The 25,128-nt window shown below is 43.6% G+C and overlaps 1 protein-coding gene across 2 annotated transcripts in view; it reads left to right on the top strand.

The window, feature by feature from the left end:
• SLIT3 (slit guidance ligand 3) overlaps window positions 1-25,128 on the top strand; it is a 1,020,157-nt gene that overhangs the window by 745,545 nt on the left and 249,484 nt on the right. For both annotated transcript variants that reach the window (XM_069763866.1, XM_069763867.1), the window contains 2 exons: window positions 7,289-7,432; window positions 14,747-14,910. In XM_069763866.1, the coding sequence (XP_069619967.1) occupies window positions 7,289-7,432; window positions 14,747-14,910 (308 nt within the window). The remainder of the gene's footprint in view (window positions 1-7,288; window positions 7,433-14,746; window positions 14,911-25,128) is intronic.

Genomic DNA, 25,128 nt, shown 5'->3' with positions numbered 1-25,128 from the left:
ATTCGGACTTGCCAATGCTCCATCAGTATTTCAGTCCTTTATGCATGACATCTTCCGAGAGTACCTGGATAAATTCCTGATTGTATACTTGGATGATATTTTGGTCTTCTCGGATGATTGGGAGTCTCATGTGAAGCAGGTCAGAATGGTGTTCCAGGTCTTGCGTGCTAATTCTTTGTTTGTGAAGGGATCAAAGTGTCTCTTTGGTGTTCAGAAGGTTTCATTTTTGGGGTTCATTTTTTCCCCTTCTACCATTGAGATGGACCCTGTTAAGGTCCAGGCCATTTATGATTGGACTCAGCCGACATCTCTGAAGAGTCTGCAAAAGTTCCTTGGCTTTGCTAATTTTTATCGTCGCTTCATCTGTAATTTTTCTAGTATTGCTAAACCATTGACCGATTTGACCAAGAAGGGTGCTGATGTGGTCAATTGGTCTTCTGCTGCTGTGGAAGCTTTTCAAGAGTTAAAGCATCGTTTTTCTTCTGCCCCTGTGTTGTGTCAACCAGATGTTTCGCTTCCGTTCCAGGTTGAGGTTGATGCTTCTGAAATTGGAGCGGGGGCTGTTTTGTCGCAAAGAGGTGCTGATTGCTCGGTGATGAAGCCATGCGCCTTCTTTTCCAGGAAGTTTTTGCCTGCTGAGCGAAATTATGATGTTGGCAATCGAGAGTTGCTGGCCATGAAATGGGCATTCGAGGAGTGGCGTCATTGGCTTGAAGGAGCTAAGCATCGCGTGGTGGTCTTGACTGATCACAAGAACTTGACTTATCTCGAGTCTGCCAAACGGTTGAATCCTAGACAGGCTCGTTGGTCGCTGTTTTTCTCCTGTTTTGACTTTGTGGTTTCGTACCTTCCGGGCTCTAAAAATGTGAAGGCGGATGCCCTGTCTAGGAGTTTTGTGCCCGACTCTCCGGGTTTGCCTGAGCCGGCGGGTATTCTCAAAGAGGGAGTAATTGTGTCTGCCATCTCCCCTAATTTGCGGCGGGTGCTGCAAAAATTTCAGGCTAATAAACCTGATCATTGCCCAGCAGAGAAACTGTTTGTCCCTGATAGGTGGACGAATAAAGTTATCTCTGAGGTTCATTGTTCGGTGTTGGCTGGTCATCCTGGAATCTTTGGTACCAGAGATTTGGTGGCTAGATCCTTTTGGTGGCCGTCTCTGTCGCGGGATGTGCGTTCTTTTGTGCAGTCCTGTGGGATTTGTGCTCGGGCTAAGCCCTGCTGTTCTCGTGCCAGTGGGTTGCTTTTGCCCTTGCCGATCCCGAAGAGGCCTTGGACACATATCTCTATGGATTTTATTTCGGATAACTTCACCACCTCCCCTCTCCCTCTATCCGACCACCATCTGCTCACCTTCTCATCCCTGTCCTCCTCACCAATCATCCATATCCAGCAACATGCGCACCCACGCAGAAACCTTGCACACCTAGACACCCACACACTCTCTGACTCCATCCTACCACTGGCATCCATATCCTCACTCCACGACACAGACAGTGCTGCTGCTTTCTACAATGCCACTCTCGCATCAGCTTTTGACACGGTTGCCCCTCTCATCCATGGCAGAGCGCGACGTATCAATAGACAACCTTGGCATAATAACACCACCAAAAAGCTAAGGCAAGTGTCCAGGGTTGCGGAGCGGCGTTGGAAGAGAACACACTCGCAAGACGACTTCACTGTATTCAAACAAGCAACACTCGCTTTTAAATCTGCACTCACCTCTGCTAAACAGGCCTACTTCACAACTCTCGTATCTTCCCTATCCCACAACCCCAAACAGTTATTCAAAACATTTAACTCCCTCCTCCGCCCCCCCACTGCCCCCTCCAACCTCCCTCATCTCTGCTGAGGACTTTGCCACACACTTTAAAAATAAGATCGACCAGACAAGGCAAGACTTTATTGTTCAACCACCACAACCCCTTTGTATACCAGACCAATGCCCAAACCCCATAACCTCCCTATCCAACATCACTGAAGGGGGACTTAATTGTCTCCTCTCCAAATCCCACCTCACCACCTGTGCGCTCGACCCCATCCCATCCCACCTCCTCCCCAACCTCACCACCACACTTATCCCATCCCTAACCCACCTCTTCAACCTATCACTAACTTCTGGCACCTTCCCCTCTGCGTTCAAACATGCCACAATCACGCCTATCCTTAAAAAGCCAACCCTCGATCCAACTGCCATGTCCAGCTATCACCCAATATCGCTGCTCCCATTTGCTTCCAAACTCCTGGAGCAGCACGTCCATGCTGAACTCTCCTCCCACCTCTCATCTAACTTGTTGTACGACAATCTACAATCTGGTTTCCGCCCCCATCACTCAACTGAGACTGCCCTGACCAAAATCACTAATGACCTACTTACCGCCAAAGCTACTGGACAATACTCTGTACTCCTCCTTCTAGACCTGTCCTCTGCTTTCGACACAGTTGACCACTGCCTCCTACTACAGATCCTCTCCTCCTTTGGCATCAAAGACCTCGCCCTATCCTGGATCACCTCGTACCTTTCCAACCGCACATTCAGCGTCTCTCACTCCCATACTACCTCCTCATCCCACCCTCTCTCTGTTGGAGTCCCCCAAGGCTCTGTTCTAGGACCCCTACTCTTCTCAATCTATACACTTGGCTTGGGACAACTCATAAAGTCCCATGGATTCCAGTACCACCTCTATGCTGACGACACTCAGATCTACCTCTCTGGCCCAGACGTCACCGCTCTGCTGTCCAGAATCCCAGAGTGCCTATCAGCCATATCATCCTCCTTCTTCTCCTCTCGCTTCCTCAAACTCAATGTGGACAAATCTGAACTCATCATCTTTCCTCCATCCCACAAATCTTCCTTACTTGACCTATCTATCGCAGTCAATGACATCATGCTTTCCCCTGTACCCGAAGTCCGCTGCCTCGGAGTAACCTTCGACTCTGCCCTGTCCTTCAAACCACACATCCAAGCTCTTTCCACCTCCTGTCGCCTCCAGCTCAAAAATATCTCCAGGATCCGTCCTTTCCTCAACCCCCAATCTACTAAAATGCTTGTGCACGCCCTCATCATTTTCCGCCTTGACTACTGCAACATCCTTTTCTGTGGCCTCCCTGCTAACACCCTTGCACCTCTCCAGTCCATCCTTAACTCTGCTGCCCAACTAATCCATCTCTCTCCTCGCTACTCCTCCGCTTCCCCCCTCTGCAAATCTCTTCACTGGCTCCCATTCCCTCAGCGTACCCAGTTCAAATTGCTAATACTGACCTACAAAGCCATCCACAACCTGTCTCCTCCATATATCTCTGAACTAATCTCTCGATATCTTCCCTCACGTGACCTCCGGTCCTCCCAAGACCTCCTTCTCTCCTCCACACTTATTCGCTCCTCATCCAATCGCCTCCAAGACTTCTCCCGAATATCCCCCATCCTCTGGAATTCTGTGCCCCAACATGTCCGACTATCAACCACAGTCGGATCCTTCAGACGGAACCTGAAAACTCATCTCTTCAGGAAAGCCTACAGCCTGCACTGACACCGCTGCTGCCTCACCACCAACGAAGCTACCGCCTCATCAACACCGGAGCTACCGCCTCACCAACACCGGAGCTACCGCCTCACCAACACCGGAGCTCCTGCAACCCTCAACCTACTGTCTCCTTCCCCATAATCCTGTAGAATGTAAGCCCGCAAGGGCAGGGTCCTCGCCCCTCTGTATCAGTCCGTCATTGTTAGTTTGTTTACTGTATGTGATATTTGTAACTTGTATGTAACCCCTTCTCATGTACAGCACCATGGAATCAATGGTGCTATATAAATAAATAATAATAATAATAATAATCTCCCCGTCTCTCAAAAGATGTCGGTCATTTGGGTAGTTTGTGATCGCTTCTCTAAGATGATCCATTTGGTATCCTTGTCTAAATTACCTTCCTCCTCTGATTTGGTGCCATTGTTCTTCCAGCATGTGGTTCGTTTACATGGCATTCCAGAGAACATCGTTTTTGACAGAGGTTTCCAGTTTGTTTCGAGGTTTTGGCGAGCCTTTTGTGCTAGGATGGGCATTGATTTGTCTTTTTCCTCGGCTTTCCATCCTCAGACAAATGGCCAGACTGAACGAACCAATCAGACCTTGGAAACATATCTGAGATGTTTTGTTTCTGCTGATCAGGATGATTGGGTGTCCTTTTTGCCGTTGGCTGAGTTCGCTCTTAATAATCGGGCCAGCTCGGCTACCTTGGTTTCACCGTTTTTCTGCAATTCTGGGTTCCATCCTCGTTTCTCTTCAGGGCAGGTTGAGTCTTCGGACTGTCCTGGTGTGGATACTGTGGTGGACAGGTTGCAGCGGATTTGGACTCATGTAGTGGACAATTTGACCTTGTCCCAGGAGAAGGCTCAACGTTTCGCTAATCGCAGACGCTGTGTGGGTCCCCGACTTCGTGTTGGGGATTTGGTTTGGTTGTCATCTCATTATATTTCTATGAAGGTTTCCTCTCCTAAGTTTAAGCCTCGTTTCATTGGTCCGTATAGGATTTCTGAGGTTCTTAATCCTGTGTCTTTTCGTTTGACCCTTCCAGATTCTTTTTCCATCCATAACGTATTCCATAGGTCATTGTTGCGGAGATACGTGGCGCCTGTGGTTCCACCTGTTGATCCTCCTGCCCCGGTTTTGGTGGAGGGGGAGTTGGAGTATATAGTGGAGAAGATTTTGGATTCTCGTGTTTCGAGACGGAAACTCCAGTATCTGGTTAAGTGGAAGGGTTATGGTCAGGAAGATAATTCCTGGGTCTTTGCCTCTGATGTCCATGCTGCCGATCTTGTTCGTGCCTTTCATATGGCTCATCCTGGTCGGCCTGGGGGCTCTGGTGAGGGTTCGGTGACCCCTCCTCAAGGGGGGGTACTGTTGTGAATTCTGTGATCAAGCTCCTTCCTGTGGTCACGAGTAGTACTGCGGCTTCTGAGTTTCCTTCCTCAGGTGATGAGGTTAAGTCGTTAGGTGCTGCTCTATTTAACTCCACCTAGTGCTTTGATCCTGGCCTCCAGTCAATGTTCTAGTATTGGTCTTGCTTCCTCCTGGATCGTTCCTGTGGCCAGTCTGCTCAGCATAAGCTAAGTTCTGCTTGTGTCACTTTGTTGCTATATTTTCTGTCCAGCTTGCTTTTTTGGTTTTGCTTGCTTGCTGGAAGCTCTGAGACGCAGAGGGAGCACCTCCGTATCGTTAGTCGGTGCGGAGGGTCTTTTTGCCCCTCTGCGTGGTTGTTTGTAGGTTTTTGTGTTGACCGCAAAGCTATCTTTCCTATCCTCGGTCTATTCAGTAAGTCAGGCCTCACTTTGCTAAATCTATTTCATCTCTGTGTTTGTATTTTCATCTTAACTCACAGTCATTATATGTGGGGGGCTGCCTTTTCCTTTGGGGAATTTCTCTGAGGCAAGGTAGGCTTATTTTTCTATCTTCAGGACTAGCTAGTTTCTCAGGCTGTGCCGAGTTGCATAGGGAGCGTTAGGCGCAATCCACGGCTACCTCTAGTGTGGTTTGATAGGTTTAGGGATTGCGGTCAGCAGAGTTTCCACGTCTCAGAGCTCGTCCTATGTTTTGTGGTTTTTGTCAGGTCACTTGTGTGCTCTGAACTTCAAGGTCCATTGTGGTTCTGAATTACCTATTCATAACAGGGAGTGTCACATGGATATAAATGCACAGGCAGCAAATGCCTGTATTCAAAAGATGTAAAGCTAAGAATAGCTGTAACACATAAAGGACAATGTTAGCCAATGAATACAACTTTGTCCAAGATCAGATACATAATGAGGTATGCCCAGCATATAAAGAACTGTGAACACAAAATGAACCCAGATGTAAACATGAAGGTGACCAGGGAACACGCTAGATGTGGAAAACTTCAGATAGCCAAAGAACATCCACGAAAATAACAGGGGCCCCAGACAAAATGAAAGGAGCCATAAATAAATGTGAGGTCAAAAGGGCCAAATGAATGGCTGATGCCTCTCCCACAAACATAGAGCATTCAATAGTGCTATCAGTGAAATATGCATGTCATCTAATGAGGGCTGGACAAATGCCCGACGCTTGTCCCCACGAGTGGTGGCTTCATCAGGGCCAGGTCTTCCAGCCCTCATTTGGTGATGTGCATATTTCACTGTGTGTTATCTCCTATGACCATGGGGTGCCATATTATGACACTGATAGTGTCGTGATGCTGCTGTGAAACAAGAAGTCAGCCCCAGTGCCTTCTTTAAATTCCTTTAACACACAAAATATGTTTCAAATGCAATCAAAACTTGGTTATAACAGCATGTTATGCTACATTACATTGATTTACTAATGATCTACAAACGCGGTACCTTCCGTTTAATGCAAAATGGCATGACAGGAATGGAGAAATTTATTTTTACCGTCTAAATAGCGCTAACTTCTGAACAGATCACTGTAGCCGGCAGACTCTAATGCCATTATTTGGGTATGAATTGCCATGACAAGCTTCAGGACCACACGATCAAGATCTCATGGTGCTGATGGGGTTAATGAGGGATCTGCAACACTCTAAGGATCTAGATGTCATTATAGACAGCAGCAGTTAAGCAGTTAAACTACTTCAGTCTGTACCAACACTGATCGTGGCTGATGCAGCAAGTTGTCAGCTATAGTGTACAACTGAAAGCTGCTGTATTGTCACCTGTTTGGGGATGCTATTCTCTTATATCGTCACTAGGGGGTTAAAGTGATATGTGCCCCACAGAGTCCTGATCTCAACATTGAGATCTCAGATTATGTGAAGAGACAGAAGGTTTTACGCAAGCCTACATTCACAGAAGATCTGTGGTTAGTTCACCAAGATATTTGGAACAACACTCTGCTGAGTTTCTTCAAAAATGTGAACTAGTGTAACTAGGAGAATTGCTGCTGTTTTGAATGTCAGTAGTGGTAACACCAGATACTGACTTCATTTAGAGTGCTTTTCTGTTCGCTCATTTCGCTAATTGCTAAAAATAAGCTATTAATACTTTTTGAAAGGATTATTACTTTGCAGTGCTTTTTCTACACCAACCGAAAACTTTTGCAATATTGTGTGTGTAAATATATATATATATATATATATATATATATATATATATATACATATATATATATATATATATATATATATATGGATAGATAGACAGATGGATATGAGATAGACAGATTCATAGATATGCATCTAGAGGCACTCATAAGCCTAATATATGTGTTTGGTTTACAGTATTATTTATTTTTGCTTTTAATTTGCCCTTTTTTTTCAGGCTGCTGAATGCTAATAAAATAAATTGCCTACGGGTAAACACATTTCAGGATCTACAAAGTTTAAATTTGCTCTCCCTCTATGACAACAAACTCCAGACTATCAGCAAGGGTCTGTTTGCACCTCTAAAATCAATTCAAACCCTGTAAGTATATGTGGATTTAAAAATGTTCTCTGTAATAAATATTGACATTTTTATCTTCTATTACAGTTCATTTTTTAATAATCGCCAATAAATAATTCTGGAGGAATATGCATGTGCTAAATGTTTTTAAAGGTTTTTTTTATTATCTTATTGTAACTCTTTTTTGCCAAATTAAGCAGAACTGCACTAAACATCTTCATGTTGCGTGTTTTGAGATTAGAGTTATTTGCTCTGAAATATACTACCAGTAGAAGTGGATAACAAAGAAAAAGCTTTCAGTGCCATGCATTGCGTACTACCCTATTTATAGTCTACAATTGAAGGTTGCACTGATGATAAATTCAATTAAGTTCAAGTGGAAAGTATTAGAACATTTCACATTTTATAGTTATTCACAATAAAGATTAATTTACAAAAAAGCTTCCAGAAATGTCCCATTTTATGTTCTGGGAGATTTAGCAACAACACACGCACTTACATTGGTTGAACAGCTCCATTAAAGACATTCGGAATGGAGAGAACAGATTCCCATTACTTGACCTCAGGAAAGCCTCTTGGAGTCTAATATGGAGACAAACATAATGTGCATGTCCTACCTGCTGCCAGCAGGAAGAAGCAGAATATAATCAGTGCAGGTCTGTCCTATGAGACACCAGTCGAGCCAAATAACAAAGGGAACAAAATCCTTCCGACTACAGGACTAGAGCGTAGCGGTCTCCACGTGAATTGGGCTGTGTTGTAGATCACTGACTAGCATCAGCCAGGAATGCCACTGTGCATTAAGAAGGAGCACAGCATCTCCTTTATATATACACCATGTTCCAAATTATTATGCAAATCATATGTTTCTCGGATTTTCCTAAATGGTCGGTGCAAATGGCAGTCAGTCTAATAAAAGTCATCACCCATTAGATTATACATCAAATTTTATTGAAGAAACCTCCCAATGATAACCGTATAATCTCCAAAATTAATAAAACCTCAAAATGCACTGTTCCAAATTATTAGGCACAGTAGAATTTCTAAATATTTTATATGTTTTAATGAACTGAAAATGCTCATTTGTGGAATTTGCAGCATTAGGAGGTCACATTCACTGAACAAAAAAGCTATTTAACTCCAAAACATCCTAACAGGCCAAGTTACATGTTAACATAGGACCCCTTCTTTGATATCACCTTCACAATTCTTGCATCCATTGAACTTGTGAGTTTTTGGAGAGTTTCTGCTTGTATTTTTTTGCATGAAGTTAGAATAGCCTCCCAGAGCTGCTGTTTTGATGTGAACTGCCTCCCACGCTCATAGATCTTTTGCTTAATGATACTCCCAAGGTTCTCTATAGGGTTGAGGTCAGGGGAAGATGGTGGCCACACCATGAGTTTATCTCCTTTTATGCCCATAGCAGCCAAATGACTCAGAGGTATTATTTGCAGCATGAGATGGTGCATTGTCATGCATGAAGATGATTTTGCTCCTGAAGGCACATTTCTACTTTTTATACCATGGAAGAAAGTTGTCAGTCAGAAACTCTATATTATTTTCAGAGATCATTTTCACACCTTCAGGAACCTTAAAGGGCCCTACCAGCTGTTTCCCCATGATTCCGGCCAAAACATGACTCCTCCACCTCCTTGCTGATGTCGCAGCCTTGTTGGGACTTGGTGGTTATCCACCAACCATCCACTACTCCATCCATCTGGACCATCCAGGGTTGCTCGACACTCATCAGTAAACAAGACTGTTTGAAAATTAGTCTTCATGTATGTCTGTGCCCAAGTCAACCGTTTCTGCTTGTGAACACTGTTAAGGGATGGCCGAATAGTAGGTTTATGCACCACAGCAAGCCTTTGAAGGATCCTACACCTTGAGGTTCGATGAACTCCAGAGGCACTACCAGCTTCAAGTAACTGTATGTCCATAAAAAAGAAAGTGGATTGGCACATACCGTCCCGTGCAGCAAAATCCTTTATTGTGGCACCATCATACCAACAGCAGGCAGATAAAACAGTGGAGCAAATACAGATGACGATCTTTTCACGCTTATATTGCGATTCAACAGGTCGTTGAAGCACAATGTAAGCATTAAACTATTGCCGTCTGTATTTGCTCCACTGTTTTATCTGCCTGCTGTTGGTATGATGATGTCACAATAAAATATTTTGTTGCAAGTGAACGGTATGTGCCAATCCATTTTCTTTTATACGGACATACAGATTCTTTTTCTTTGGAAGTGGCACCCATAATCCCTGGTGTATGTGCAGCTTTATCAACCCGAGGTCATACAGCTGTGCCTTTGTCCTCCTTCTCCTCCATGGTATGTGAATTGGAGCTTCAAGTAACTGTTTGCTGCTTTGTAATGGTATTTTGGCAGCTGCTCTCTTAATCCAATGAATTTGTCTGGCAGAAACCTTCCTCATTATGCCTTTATCTGCATGAACTGTCTGTGTCTTGTTTCAGTCACAAATCTCTTAACAGTATGATGATCACTCTTAATTTTTTGTGAAATATCTAATGTTTTCATACCTTGTCCAATGCATTGCACTATTTAACGCTTTTTAGCAGCAGAGAGATTCTTTTTATTTCCCATATTGCTTGAAACCTGTGGCCTGCTTAATAATGTGGAACATCATTTTTAAGTAGTTTTCCTTTAATTAGAATCTAATGGAAAACTAATTATCACATGTGTTTCAGATTGATTTCAGTGATCCATTGAGCTCTGAGACACAATTCCATCCATGAGTTTATATGAAAACCAAAACAATTAAATCTTTATGACACTTAAATCCAATTTGCATAATAATTTGGAACATGGTGTAAGTATAATGGTTTCTTAACTGTTATACCACCATCAGTAAACACAGGCATTTTATAGGGATTTGCCATCACTAATTATTTTGAGAAAACCCCTTCAACCATACAGACGATAGAATAAAATATGTCACATTGCCAGTGCTAAGACAGGCTGGTACAGACCAAAAGTTTGGACACACCTTCTCATTTAAAGATTTTTCTGTATTTTCATGACTATGAAAATTGTACATTCACACTGAAGGCATCAAAACTATGAATTAACACTGGTGGAATTATATACTTAACAAAAAAGTGTCAAACAACTGAAATTATGTCTTATATTCTAGGTTCTTCAAAGTAGCCACCTTTTGCTTTGATGACTGCTTTGCACACTCTTGGCATTCTCTTGATGAGCTTCAAGAGGTAGTCACTGGGAATGGTTTTCACTTCACAGGTGTGCCCTGTCAGATCTAATAAGTGGGATTTCTTGCCTTATAAATGGGGTTGGGACCATCAGTTGTGTTGTGCAGAAGTCCGGTGGATACACAGCTGATAATCCTCCTGAATAGACAGTTAGAATTTGTGTTATGGCAAGAAAAGTAAGAAAAGAAAAACGAGTGGCCATCATTACTTTAAATTATGAATTTTAGTCAGTCCGAAAAATTGGGCAAACTTTGAAAGTGTCCCCAAGTGCAGTGGCAATCCCCATCAAGCGCTATAAAAAAAATAAGAAGACCAAGAGTCACCTCTGCTTCTGAGGATAAGTTTACCCGAGTCACCAGCCTCAGAAATCGCAGGTTAACAGCAGCTCAGATTAGAGACCAGGTCAATGCCACACAGAGTTCTAGCAGCAGACACTTCTCTACAACAACTGTTAAGAGGAGACTTTGGGCAGCAGGCCTTCATGGTAAAATAGCTGCTAGGAAACCATTGCTAAGGACAGGCAACAAGCAGAAGAGACTTGTTTGAGCTAAAGAACACAAGGAATGGACATTAGACCAGTGGAAATCTGTACTTTGGTCTGATGTGTCCAAATTTGAGATCTTTGGTTCCAACCACGGTGTCTTTGTGCGACATTGAAAAGGTGAATGGACAGACTCTACATGCCTGGTTCCCACCGTGAAGCATGGAGGAGGAGGTGTGATGGTGTGGGGGTGCTTTGCTGGTGACACTGTTGGGGATTTATTCAAAAATGAAGGCATACTGAACCAGCATGGCTACCACAGCATCTTGCAGTGGCATGCTATTCCATCCGGTTTGCCTTTAGTTGGACCATCATTTATTTTTCAACAGGACAATGACCCTAAACACACCTCCAGGTTGTGTAAGGGCTATTTGACCAAGAAGGAGAGTGATGGGGTGCTACGCCAGATGACCTGGCCTCCACAGTCACCAGAACCCAATCGAGATGGTTTGGGGTGAGCTGGACCGCATAGTGAAGGCAAAAGGGCCAACAAGTGTTAAGCATCTCTGGGAACTCCTTCAAGATTGTTGGAAGGCCATTCCTGGTGTCTACCTCTTGAAACTCATCAAGAGAATGCCAAGAGTGTGCAAAGCAGTCATCAAAGCAAAAGGTGGCTACTGTGAAGAACCTAGAATATAAGACATATTTTCAGTTGTTTCACACTTTTTTAAGTATACAATTCCACATGTGTTAATTCATAGTTTTTATACTTTCAGTGTGAATGTACAATTTTCATAGTCATGAAAATGAGAAAAATCTTTAAATGAGAAGGTGTGTCCAAACTTTTGGTCTGTACTGTATCTATATGTTGATGATTGGCACACATGTATTTTCAGGTACTGCAGTAACTGGGTCATATTCTTAGTTCTTGAGTTCACCTACTAATCAAACACCAATGTCCCTAAACCTACTCTGTATATATAAGTGGGTGAAATACGTATTGAACACTTCACCAATTTTCAAAGTAAATATATTTCTAAGGGTATGTTTCCACAGTCAGGCTGCAGCATCCAATCCGCAGCGGCCAGTGGCCAGATTTATTTTATGAAATTCAATCTCCACTATGCGGTCAAAGAAAGAAGTGGCCGACCTGCGTATACGCACATGTGGTGTGTCTTTATAGACTGCAGCATGTATTTTTATCTTGCAGAGATACTCAGTCTCTGCAAGGTAAATTACACAGTCTATGTATAGGATGCGGTTATTCTGCATGTGTTCAATGACCACATGCGGAATCACCACGCGTACAAAAGTCGGCAGCGGCTTGGGCGGAGCTGTGCCCAAAGCGCTGCATAAATGGAACGTGGAAACATACCCTAAAGGTACTATTGATATGAAATTATCACCGCATGTCTGTATAAACCCATCTATTTGACATAGAAAAAGATATCAAACCATTGCTGTCCATAAATTAAGTTATGTGTATGACACAGGGAGAAAGTATTGAACACATGAAGAAAGAGAGGTGCAAAATGCCCTGGAAAGTCATGATACCAGCTGAAACCTATCAGTAATTAGAAAATAATCCTGCCACTTGGTGAAAAATAATAATGGTTCAACTGATTGCCTGTAGAAAGGTGTTTAATTTCTAAGGTGCCACAAAAGAAACATCTCCTGATGGGTAAAACCAGCCCTCTCAAGACCTTTGCAACGTTGTTGCAAAAATACTGATGGGATTGGTTATGGATCTATATGGTTTGATTGGTTTGCCTGTGTAGATTGAATGGATTGTTACCGACATCTGGTGAGAATTTCATGTCAATATCATCTTTAGAAATATATTTACATAGAAAATGTATGATGTGTTCTATACTTAGTTTACTAGCTGTTTATCTGTTTATCCAAGTAATGAGTCCCCATATTCCCCTGTTACCTTTTATATTTCTTTATTTAGCTTCTTTTCTGCCCCTGCAGTCATTCTTGTGGTCTGTTATTATTTATGTTCTGTTTATTCCCTCTGTGTCTCTAGACTACATTTCCCAAGAGGCGTTGTGCTCTGGCTTCTCTGTCAGAGCTGTATGTATTTCAGAGCTTCCACGCTCCAACCCTCAATGCCAAACCACTCCATCTAAAAAGTACCATCCTTAGACTATACACAGTCTCAAGGTGGATAAATCAATAACAGTTTTCCCAATTCACCTAGTATCCATTATCTTAATACTCTCCTGCAGGATTGCTGCAACCCAATAAAGGATACTTGCTGATACTGGCTTCTCACCAGCTCTAGTGAAGTAATGCTTTATACACAACAGATCCGTGGTGCCTGCCCCGCTTCTTTGTCGCCTGCCCCGCTTCTGTGTCGCCTGCCCCGCTTCTGTGTCGCCTGCCCCGCTTCTGTGTACTCTCTCTGTGCACATTGTTCGTCACCTAAAGCCCCCTGAGAGCTGCCACCTAAAGGTACCGTCACACTTAGCGACGCTGCAGCGATACCGACAACAATCCGGATCGCTGCAGCGTCGCTGTTTGGTCGCTGGAGAGCTGTCACACAGACCGCTCTCCAGCGACCAACGATCCCGAAGTCCCCGGGTAACCAGGGTAAACATCGGGTTACTAAGCGCAGGGCCGCGCTTAGTAAACCGATGTTTACCCTGGTTACCATCCTAAAAGTAAAAAAACAAACGCTACATACTTACCTACCGCTGTCTGTCCTCGGCGCTCTGCTTCTCTGGTCTGGCTGTGAGCGCCAGGCAGCCGGAAAGCAGAGCGGTGACGTCACCGCTCTGCTTTCCGGCCGCTGTGCTCACAGCCAGACCAGAGAAGCAGAGCGCCGAGGACAGACAGCGGTAGGTAAGTATGTAGCGTTTGTTTTTTTACTTTTAGGATGGTAACCAGGGTAAACATTGGGTTACTAAGCACGGCCCTGCGCTTAGTTACCCGATGTTTACCCTGGTTACCAGCGAAGACATCGCTGAATTGGTGTCACACACGCCGATTCAGCGATGTCTGCGGGGAGTCCAGCGACGAAACAAAGTTCTGGACTTTCTTCCCCGACCAGCGACAGCACAGCAGGGGCTTGATCGCTGCTGCCTGTCACACTGGACGATATCGCTAGCGAGGACGCTGCAACGTCACGGATCGCTAGCGATATCGTCTAGTGTGACGGTACCTTAAGTCCTGACTGACTGGCTATGTTCATTTGAAAGGACAGATGGGAAGTTCCTATACTCTGTGCTTTGAACACTTTGTGACACAACACAATTTTAGCTGCATGTTAACTGTGAACTTTATTAATGTTTTAATAATCTGTGTTCAGATTATCCACACTTACTTTTTTTTCGCATACATTCTGGCTTGTACTGTGCACCACAATCCACATGGAAACCACCCACAAACTGCTAATAATTGTTTTATTTGGAAATCTGTTTTGCCATTCATGTAATCACAGAATTGAAAACCTCTTCAGATTGCCTCAACCCATAGTGGTGTAAACTGGAAATCTGTCTTAGATTTCTAACAAAGATTAAATTTCAGATTCACTTCAGGTTTTTCCTTTACAATATAAAAAATAATAAAAATCAAGACCCAATCACCCCTGATTCAATTTCTTGTCTCCACTCCAGACATTTAGCGCAGAACCCATTTGTGTGTGACTGCCATCTGAAGTGGCTTGCTGATTACCTGCAAGATAATCCAATAGAAACCAGCGGTACCCGATGCACCAGCCCACGCCGGCTCGCCAACAAGCGCATCAGCCAGATCAAGAGTAAGAAGTTCCGCTGTACAGGTAATTAATTTACTCTGGCCAGGACTGCCTCTTCTACTAAGATATGAGCATTTCCAGATTGACTTATAATCAAATCAGCAAAAACAGTGTTTTCTGTAATGGATATTACTGAGCAGCTTTATAAATTACATTTGGCAAATTCACTTAGGCTTGGACAAAATCAATTATACGGATAGGTTTAAAAAAAGAATACGCAGAAAAAATAACTTGTTTTTCTCAGTAACGTTATTTATTTCCTAATTTTGTAAATATAAATTTAATCTTACTAGTATATTACAGGAAAGCGACCTAGACTTTCAGTGCTATAGCTGCGGGCAGATACAGTTATACTAATACCCAGCCATTCTTGTCCGCATGCTCAAGTTAATAGTATTAGGGCAGTTTCACTTTCAATTTTTGATAAGATTTTGATTTACAAAAAAAAAATCTTATTGTGGTAAAATATTGATAAGGATCTAATAATTCAATGGTGGCATCCAATATGGCTGCACTTTCTGATGTCACGTAAATAATTGCTAAACTTTGGCTACTGCTCTAATTTCTGATTAACTAATATATGACTCATTTATTATCTTGAGGACAAATACCCTTTAAAAATAATGCTGTTAGTCATCGGTATAATCAGATTTCCAATTTTCTTGTTCATTGAGATTATTATTTGGAGAAGAATCATTTGGCTTCCCGTGACTAGCCTTTGTATATTTTCATGAAATATCAGCATACATTGCAGATCAGGTGATTAAGACTCAGTTCACATTGTTTACAGCAGAGTCATGGTAGCAAAGCGGATCCAAATGTATAATGGCGAATCCTAGCGGACCCTACTCACTGCTATTGGGGACCATCAAGGATTTAGAATAATTGACCCCAAAAGCAGCACTGCACTGAGGTATCTGCCCATGCACACACAGCTCATGTGGTGAGGATAAGGAGACCGTTGCAGGGAAGGGCCAGGCTCATTAATAAAGGAGACCCCTTTTGTTTGTACAGGTCCTTCTCAAAAAATTAGCATATAGTGTTAAATTTCATTATTTACCATAATGTAATGATTACAATTAAACTTTCATATATTATAGATTCATTATCCACCAACTGAAATTTGTCAGGTCTTTTATTGTTTTAATACTGATGATTTTGGCATACAACTCCTGATAACCCAAAAAACCTGTCTCAATAAATTAGCATATTTCACCCATCCAATCAAATAAAAGTGTTTTTTAATAACAAACAAAAAAACCATCAAATAATAATGTTCAGTTATGCACTCAATACTTGGTCGGGAATCCTTTGGCAGAAATGACTGCTTCAATGCGGCGTGGCATGGAGGCAATCAGCCTGTGACACTGCTGAGATGTTATGGAGGCCCAGGATGCTTCAATAGCGGCCTTAAGCTCATCCAGAGTGTTGGGTCTTGCATCTCTCAACTTTCTCTTCACAATATCCCACAGATTCTCTATGGGGTTCAGGTCAGGAGAGTTGGCAGGCCAATTGAGCACAGTAATACCATGGTCAGTAAACCATTTACCAGTGGTTTTGGCACTGTGAGCAGGTGCCAGGTCGTGCTGAAAAATGAAATCTTCATCTCCATAAAGCATTTCAGCCGATGGAAGCATGAAGTGCTCCAAAATCTCCTGATAGCTAGCTGCATTGACCCTGCCCTTGATGAAACACAGTGGACCAACACCAGCAGCTGACATGGCACCCCACACCATCACTGACTGTGGGTACTTGACACTGGACTTCAGGCATTTTGGCATTTCCTTCTCCCCAGTCTTCCTCCAGACTCTGGCACCTTGATTTCCGAATGACATGCAAAATTTGCTTTCATCAGAAAAAAGTACTTGGGACCACTTAGCAACAGTCCATTGCTGCTTCTCTGTAGCCCAGGTCAGGCGCCTCTGCCGCTGTTTATGGTTCAAAAGTGGCTTTACCTGGGGAATGCGGCACCTGTAGCTCATTTCCTGCACACGCCTGTGCACGGTGGCTCTGGATGTTTCCACACCAGACTCAGTCCACTGCTTCCTCAGGTTCCCCAAGGTCTGGAATCGGTCCTTCTCCACAATCTTCCTCAGGGTCCGGTCTCCTCTTCTCGTTGTACAGCGTTTTCTGCCACATTGTTTCCTTCCAACAGACTTACCATTGAGGTGCCTTGATACAGCACTCTGGGAACAGCCTATTTGTTGAGAAATTTCTTTCTGGGTCTTACCCTCTTGCTTGAGGGTGTCAATGATGGCCTTCTTGACATCTGTCAGGTCGCTAGTCTTAAGGTACTGTCACACTAGACGATATCGCTAGCGATCCGTGACGTTGCAGCGTCCTCGCTAGCGATATCGTCCAGTGTGACAGGCAGCAGCGATCAGGCCCCTGCTGGGAGATCGCTGGTCGGGGAAGAAAGTCCAGAACTTTATTTCGTCGCTGGACTCCCCGTAGACATCGCTGAATCGGCGTGTGTGACACCGATTCAGCGATGTCTTCACTGGTAACCAGGGTAAACATCGGGTAACTAAGCGCAGGGCCGCGCTTAGTAACCCGATGTTTACCCTGGTTACCAGCGTAAAAAAACAAACAGTACATACTTACATTCAGCTGTCTGTCCCTTGCCGTCTGGTTCCTGCACTGACTGCTGGCCGTAAAGTGAAAGCAGAGCACAGCCACAGCGGTGAGTCACCGCTGTGTGACTCACCGCTGTGCTGTGCTTTCACTTTCACTTTACGGCCAGCAGTCAGTGCAGGAAGCAGACGGCAAGGGACAGACAGCTGAATGTAAGTATGTACTGTTTGTTTTTTTACGCTGGTAACCAGGGTAAACATCGGGTTACTAAGCGCGGCCCTGCGCTTAGTTACCCGATGTTTACCCTGGTTACCGGGGACCTCGGGATCGTTGGTCGCTGGAGAGCTGTCTGTGTGACAGCTCTCCAGCGACCAAACAGCGACGCTGCAGCGATCCGGATCGTTGTCGGTATCGCTGCAGTGTCGCTAAGTGTGACGGTACCTTTACCCATGATGGGGGTTTTGAGTAATGAACCAGGCAGGGAGTTTATAAAAGCCTCAGGTATCTTTTGCATGTGTTTAGAGTTAATTAGTTGATTCAGAAGATTAGGGTAATAGGTCGTTTAGAGAACCTTTTCTTGATATGCTAATTTATTGAGACAGGTATTTTGGGTTATCAGGAGTTGTATGCCAAAATCATCAGTATTAAAACAATAAAAGACCTGACAAATTTCAGTTGGTGGATAATGAATCTATAATATATGAAAGTTTAATTGTAATCATTACATTATGGTAAATAATGAAATTTAACACTATATGCTAATTTTTTGAGAAGGACCTGTATGTATGGTATCATAGTCAGGTGAAACTATCACTATGCAGAGGCATACAGTAAGGAGACTTATCTAGCATGGGTAACAGATGAAACGGTGTGCCTATAGAGTGGCATCCATCTCAAGTGTACAGTTTGTTGGGCAATATCCCTCTCCACCTATTTATCTGCTAGCCCCTAACAATGTGAAAGTACTTATATTTGTCTTACTGCCAGTCATTTCCAGTGCATTTGTGGACATGACATATGAACTATGCTGTCATATTGCAGATCCACCTGCCATATAGTAGACAGCCTGAGCCATCATCATATCTCTTTCACTCTCTATTTGTCTGTGTGTATATATATATATGTATATATATATATATATATATATATATATATATTCAGTAAAAGTGTATATTCAAGTTGTTACAAATATGTTTCATTTTATAGTCATGTAATGTTTTTAGTAAAATTGTAAAGAAATCCTTTTGTCTTTTTATTTGATGCCTTTCTTTCCCACTCTTGTAAACTGTGATGCTTATGGCAAATCTACAAGTAAAGGACGCTAATGCCACTTCAAATTTAAACATATATTTTTATTAACACATAAGCATATCACCACAATATAAAAGGAGAATTAATGAAGAGAGTGCTGTCACGGACCCCACTACACCAATAATATGTTGTGCAGTTATATGTATGTATAATAGGTTCCAGGTGAGATGCATGTCCCTAATGCATCAGCCCACAGGCTGCGCCCCTGGGCAGAGAAGACACGATATTCCTCTTTTGACCTTCATCGCCTTTGTAATTCCCACTGTAAATATTGGCTGGCTCCGGCCACCTGCGGTTATGGTAATGTATGTCTGGCCTGCCGCTTTTCAATTGGCCCGCCCTCTGTATCTGTGTGATATATATTCTCTGTCCTGTGAGTATAGTGTTGTCATACTGGAAATATGTGGAGACGCAGTGATCTTTTATATGCGCCCATGCAATTAAGGAATTCCAGCCAGCGTCCTTCATTCCGACTCCAGCCAAAGCAGAGTGGACCTCCTGAAACATGGGGTGGTACTGAAAGAGGTACTCCAGCACGGCAGACCCAGTTACACTGGTGGCAGACAGCGGGATATGATACCCAGTCTACAGGAGGAAAGGATTGAATGGAAAACAACTAACAGAAGTTAAAGAGGACTACATTAAAAGATCTGGTGGAAGCTCGAGGGTTAATCGCCAGCAACAAAACAAAAGCGGATTTGATAGCAGCCATCATGGAACACAACAATGCAGCGTCCCCTAATGTGAACCTGGAGGAGACTGAATTCCAGAGGGAGGTTAAGAACAGACTGGCGTTCTATGGCCCAAACCCTGCTGTAGAGATCATACGAGAGGTGATGGCTGATGTGCGGACTGATCTGAAGGAAAAGATGGCCGAGCGGACCAGGATAGAGCTAGCCAAGATGGAGTTGGCAGAGCGGACCAAAGTGGAGCTGGCCAAGATGGAGAGTCAGCAAGCAGTGGGAGCTCTGGCCTCAGCCCAGGTACCTTCAACAATAAGCCACAAAAAGATCCAGTATAATGCCTTCCGACAGTTTGGGGAGGCAGAGGAAGACATTGATGGCACTCTGCAGGACTTTGAGCGGCAGTGTGCCATTCATCAAGTGAAGCCGGAGGAATGGGTTCAGATTTTGGCCAGCAAGCTGACAGGCCGGGCAGCGGACGCCTATCGCACGGTACCTGATGAGGACTGTATGGACTATGAGCGGATCAAAGAAGCGATCTTGGCCCGGTATGCGCTGACACCAGAGGCATACCGCCAAAATTCTGCGGCCTTATAAAATGAGTAACCGATACCCACGCTGAATGCATTACGGCGGTCACTGTTACAGTGGGTACAAGGGAGCCAAGCAACCACTAAGGAGGACGTCCTCCAGCTCTTCTTGTGAGAACGATTCTTTAATGGGCTAACCCCTGAGACACAGGAATGGCTTCGGGACAGGCGGCTGACTCTTGAGGAGGCCGCTCGTCTGGCCGATGAACATCATGATGCCAGGAGGCCTCAGCTGTCTGGATCAAAGAGGTTCACTAGGGGTCCGCGCATGGACCTGGAGGCCCCCAAACCACAGAAGATTATAGAAGACCAGCTAAAAACCCGGCCTACCACAGTCCCCCTGGGGTGCGATGCCACATCTGCCATCAGCTGGGCCACCTGCAAAGATAATGTCCCAACCGGACTCAGCATACCCAGTGGCCAAAGGCAGGAACAGCTACCTTCTGCCGTGCCACTGTACACTGCTACCAAGGCGAAGCTGACCCGGCATTGGGGGCTACGACTAACCAGGGGGTGGAAGAGAAGGAGGAAGTGCTGCATGAAGTAGACCCCATGCAGGCAGCCTGGGCAGATAATCGACAACAGCATCGACAGGTCGTGTGGGTTAATGGGAAACGTATGCAAGGACTAAGAGATTTTGGGGCAACTTTGACCCTGGTGAAGCCTCATCTCGTCCGGGACCAAGAGAAGACGGACCGGACAGTGGCAGTCCATGTAACAGGGGGAGCCATACATCGACTGCCCACTGCCAGGATTCACCTGAACTGGGGAGTCGGGGATGGCCCTGTTGAGGTCGGCTTGATGGAGGATTTGCCTGCAGACGTCTTGCTGGGAAATGACTTGGGGCCCATCTTGTCTGCCTTCTCGGTTGCCCCTCTGGCTGAGACATATCCTGTGACCACCCGGAGACCAGCTCGAGCTGTGGAGGCGGAATCACACTCAGAGGAGGCCCAGGTAAGACATCCCAGCCCTACACGTATTCCCATAGCCAGACACATTTCTTGGGCCACTCCAGCTGAATTTAAGAGGGAGTTACTTGAGGATCCTTCATTGGAGGGATACTGTGGGAATTGCAAAGGTGGGGAAGGTCAAAAGGGGAATATCTCGTCCTCTCTGCCCAGGGGCGCAGCCTGTGAGCTGGCTGATGCATTAGGGACATGCATCTCACCTGGAACCTATTATTCATACATATAACTGCACAACATATTCTTGGTGTGGTGGGGTTCCGTAACACGAGTGCTAGACTCCCAGGGTATATAAAGCATCCCTTCCAACACAATTGCCCTTATAAAGATTTTACATCATAATAAGGAGGGATAGTTAATCAGTACATTGTCGCAAATTATTTCAAATAAATCCACTTGATCAGCACAGATTCAAAACAAGGGGAATATTAAAAAAAAGTATGGTCAAAGTGATATTACCACCACACAGGTAAATATACATATGTATTAAGTTCCTATATCCTCAGTTAAGCCTATGTAAAGTGCCTAGTGCATACAGCACAGTGATAAAATATTAATATCCAATACAGATGCATAACGAAAATGCATACATAATGGGCATGTTCAATATCTGAGAGTAGATGCATACTTGAAAATGTCCCAGTTACCATAATAATGCTAGGAGATGTTCATACAGGAAAGAAATATATCTTGGTACCGTGTTAGCCAGTAGATAAACAAATATTTAGAAATGAGAGTGGCTGATACCTTTTAATGGCTAACTGAAAAGATGGTAACAAATTGCAAGCTTTCGAGACTACATACGTCTCTTCATCAGGCAAAGACTAAAACAAATTCTGAACATCTGGAAATGTTAAAAAATTGATTTAACCTATCGTGGATTGATTCCATGTATGAAAGATATAGAGGTACTCAATGTGTGAAGTACAATCAATATCGTACAAAAGTGCGTGACACAGGTATATGTAAATAGTAATGGGGGTAATGTTCAGTGCCTTCAAAATGTGCGTAGATCAAAAATGAAGATATATCTACTAAGGTTCAATCCAAGTTAATATTCCAAAATACAGGATACCTAGCACAATATAGGGGAAGATTTCAGCAGGACAAACGCACTGATAACATGCTAAATGAAGTGTTGATTAAGATATGGCACAATATGCATAAATAAAATAAGGATAGCATGTGAGTGCAGCGCAGAGCCCCGATGTGCGTTTCACATATACAGTGGGGCAAAAAAGTATTTAGTCAGTCAGCAATAGTGCAAGTTCGACCACTTAAAAAGATGAGAGACGTCTGTAATTTACATCATAGGTAGACCTCAACTATGGGAGACAAACTGAGAAAAAAAAATCCAGAAAATCACATTGTCTGTTTTTTTAACATTTTATTTGCATATTATGGTGGAAAATAAGTATTTGGTCAGAAACAAAATTTCATCTCAATACTTTGTAATATATCCTTTGTTGGCAATGACAGAGGTCAAACGTTTTCTGTAAGTCTTCACAAGGTTGCCACACACTGTTGTTGGTATGTTGGCCCATTCCTCCATGCAGATCTCCTCTAGAGCAGTGATGTTTTTGGCTTTTCGCTTGGCAACACGGACTTTCAACTCCCTCCAAAGGTTTTCTATAGGGTTGAGATCTGGAGACTGGCTAGGCCACTCCAGGACCTTGAAATGCTTCTTACGAAGCCACTCCTTCGTTGCCCTGGCGGTGTGCTTTGGATCATTGTCATGTTGAAAGACCCAGCCACGTTTCATCTTCAATGCCCTTGCTGATGGAAGGAGGTTTGCACTCAAAATCTCACGATACATGGCCCCATTCATTCTTTCATGTACCCGGATCAGTCGTCCTGGCCCCTTTGCAGAGAAACAGCCCCAAAGCATGATGTTTCCACCACCATGCTTTACAGTAGGTATGGTGTTTGATGGATGCAACTCAGTATTCTTTTTCCTCCAAACACGACAAGTTGTGTTTCTACCAAACAGTTCCAGTTTGGTTTCATCAGACCATAGGACATTCTCCCAAAACTCCTCTGGATCATCCAAATGCTCTCTAGCAAACTTCAGACGGGCCCGGACATGTACTGGCTTAAGCAGTGGGACACGTCTGGCACTGCAGGATCTGAGTCCATGGTGGCGTAGTGTGTTACTTATGGTAGGCCTTGTTACATTGGTCCCAGCTCTCTGCAGTTCATTCACTAGGTCCCCCCGCGTGGTTCTGGAATTTTTGCTCACCGTTCTTGTGATCATTCTGACCCCACGGGGTGGGATTTTGCGTGGAGCCCCAGATCGAGGGAGATTATCAGTGGTCTTTTATGTCTTCCATTTTCTAATTATTGCTCCCACTGTTGATTTCTTCACTCCAAGCTGGTTGGCTATTGCAGATTCAGTCTTCCCAGCCTGGTGCAGGGCTACAATTTTGTTTCTGGTGTCCTTTGACAGCTCTTTGGTCTTCACCATAGTGGAGTTTGGAGTCAGACTGTTTGAGGGTGTGCACAGGTGTCTTTTTATACTGATAACAAGTTTAAACAGGTGCCATTACTACAGGTAATGAGTGGAGGAAAGAGGAAACTCTTAAAGAAGAAGTTACAGGTCTGTGAGAGCCAGAAATCTTGATTGTTTTTTTCTGACCAAATACTTATTTTCCACCATAAAATGCAAAAAAAATGATTAAAAAAACAGTCAATGTGATTTTCTGGATTTTTTTTTCTCAGTTTGTCTCCCATAGTTGAGGTCTACCTATAATGTAAATTACAGACGCCTCTCATCTTTTTAAGTGGTGGAACTTGCACTATTGCTGACTGACTAAATACTTTTTTGCCCCACTGTAGCTTCTTCTTGGGGGATTAGAGTGCTAATAAGCAAAGATGCGGTCTTTTTATACATGAGAAAATTAGTGGTGGCAGCTGTTTGAATACGGCACTTCGGCCGGCGAAATTAAAAGTGGCATGGTGCTGATCATCATCACCCGTCCCATGTCCACACCCCCATCTGACGTGTCAAGAAGGGAGCGTGGAACCCATAACGTCATAGATGAGTCTCCATGGATACTTGATACCGTAAGCCAGGGGAAGTTCTCACCACACTTGGACTTCACAAAATTTAAGTTGTTAGGTGACAAATACTTCAATTGCCAATGTCTCCACAACACAAGGTGGAGATCTTAAAAAAAAAAGGTTTTTTTCTCTACAGCAAACATTACATTGTGTGTAGAGTTCAACATGAAAAATTGATGAAAGGTCCTCTTTAGGTTGATGAAAGTTTAGGTCGGTGAAAGTGTTTTCCTTCATCTGACCCTGGACCACTCTTTATTGAATATGATTAATTAAAGGTTTGTCTAACAGAATGAACACTCAGCTCAGATCCCACCTGTACAAAGCACGCATCTTCCAGTAATTGCTTCCGAAATCTTTCTTGCCTTCGAGCTAAACAAAGAAAATCAATGTGCCGGCATGTTTATTAACAATGTCTTTTCTCTTGTTGAAAACAGTCTGAATAGCATCACATATAAATCATCCATTTACTAGGAACAAAATCTCTTGTGTGAACGTCTCCACTGACAACACTTGGCCCAGTAAAATTCTTATATGTAACCAATGCAAAGACTGTCATTAAACACTACTCAACAGACGTGCATGGTGTCATGCTGTGCATCGGTGTTTAGTTTTGATTACCACATTGTGTTGTGGAAGATGACTTAATCATTAGAAGAATACAATCTGTTGTATATTACCAATATAAATGAAAAGTTAATGTAGCATGCATTTCTCAAACTAACCACAGCTTGACACGCACATTAGTCTTCTGCTGTAACACTGATCTCATATTAACTCCAATCTATCTTCCAGTGATTTGCTTGGTAAGTGGCACCCAGAGAACAATATTGTATGAGAAAATACCATCGTAAAATCTGTAGGCCTGTTCATCAAATCTTTTACACTACAATTCTGACTTTAAAAACTTTGAAAAATTACAAAGTTTTGGTGCAACGTGAGGTTGCGTTAATGTTTTGCAACTCTTGGCATTCTCACATCAGCTCCTACTAAGTGGGCAGAGCAGGGGTGAAACTGGGGCATGGCAACCCCTGCTCAAAAAATTCATCAACTGGAGTGAGA

The sequence above is a fragment of the Ranitomeya imitator genome, chromosome 4 (genome assembly GCF_032444005.1).
Source record: "Ranitomeya imitator isolate aRanImi1 chromosome 4, aRanImi1.pri, whole genome shotgun sequence".
Lineage (NCBI taxonomy): Eukaryota > Metazoa > Chordata > Amphibia > Anura > Dendrobatidae > Ranitomeya > Ranitomeya imitator.
This window is presented reverse-complemented; position numbering and strand designations above follow the sequence as displayed.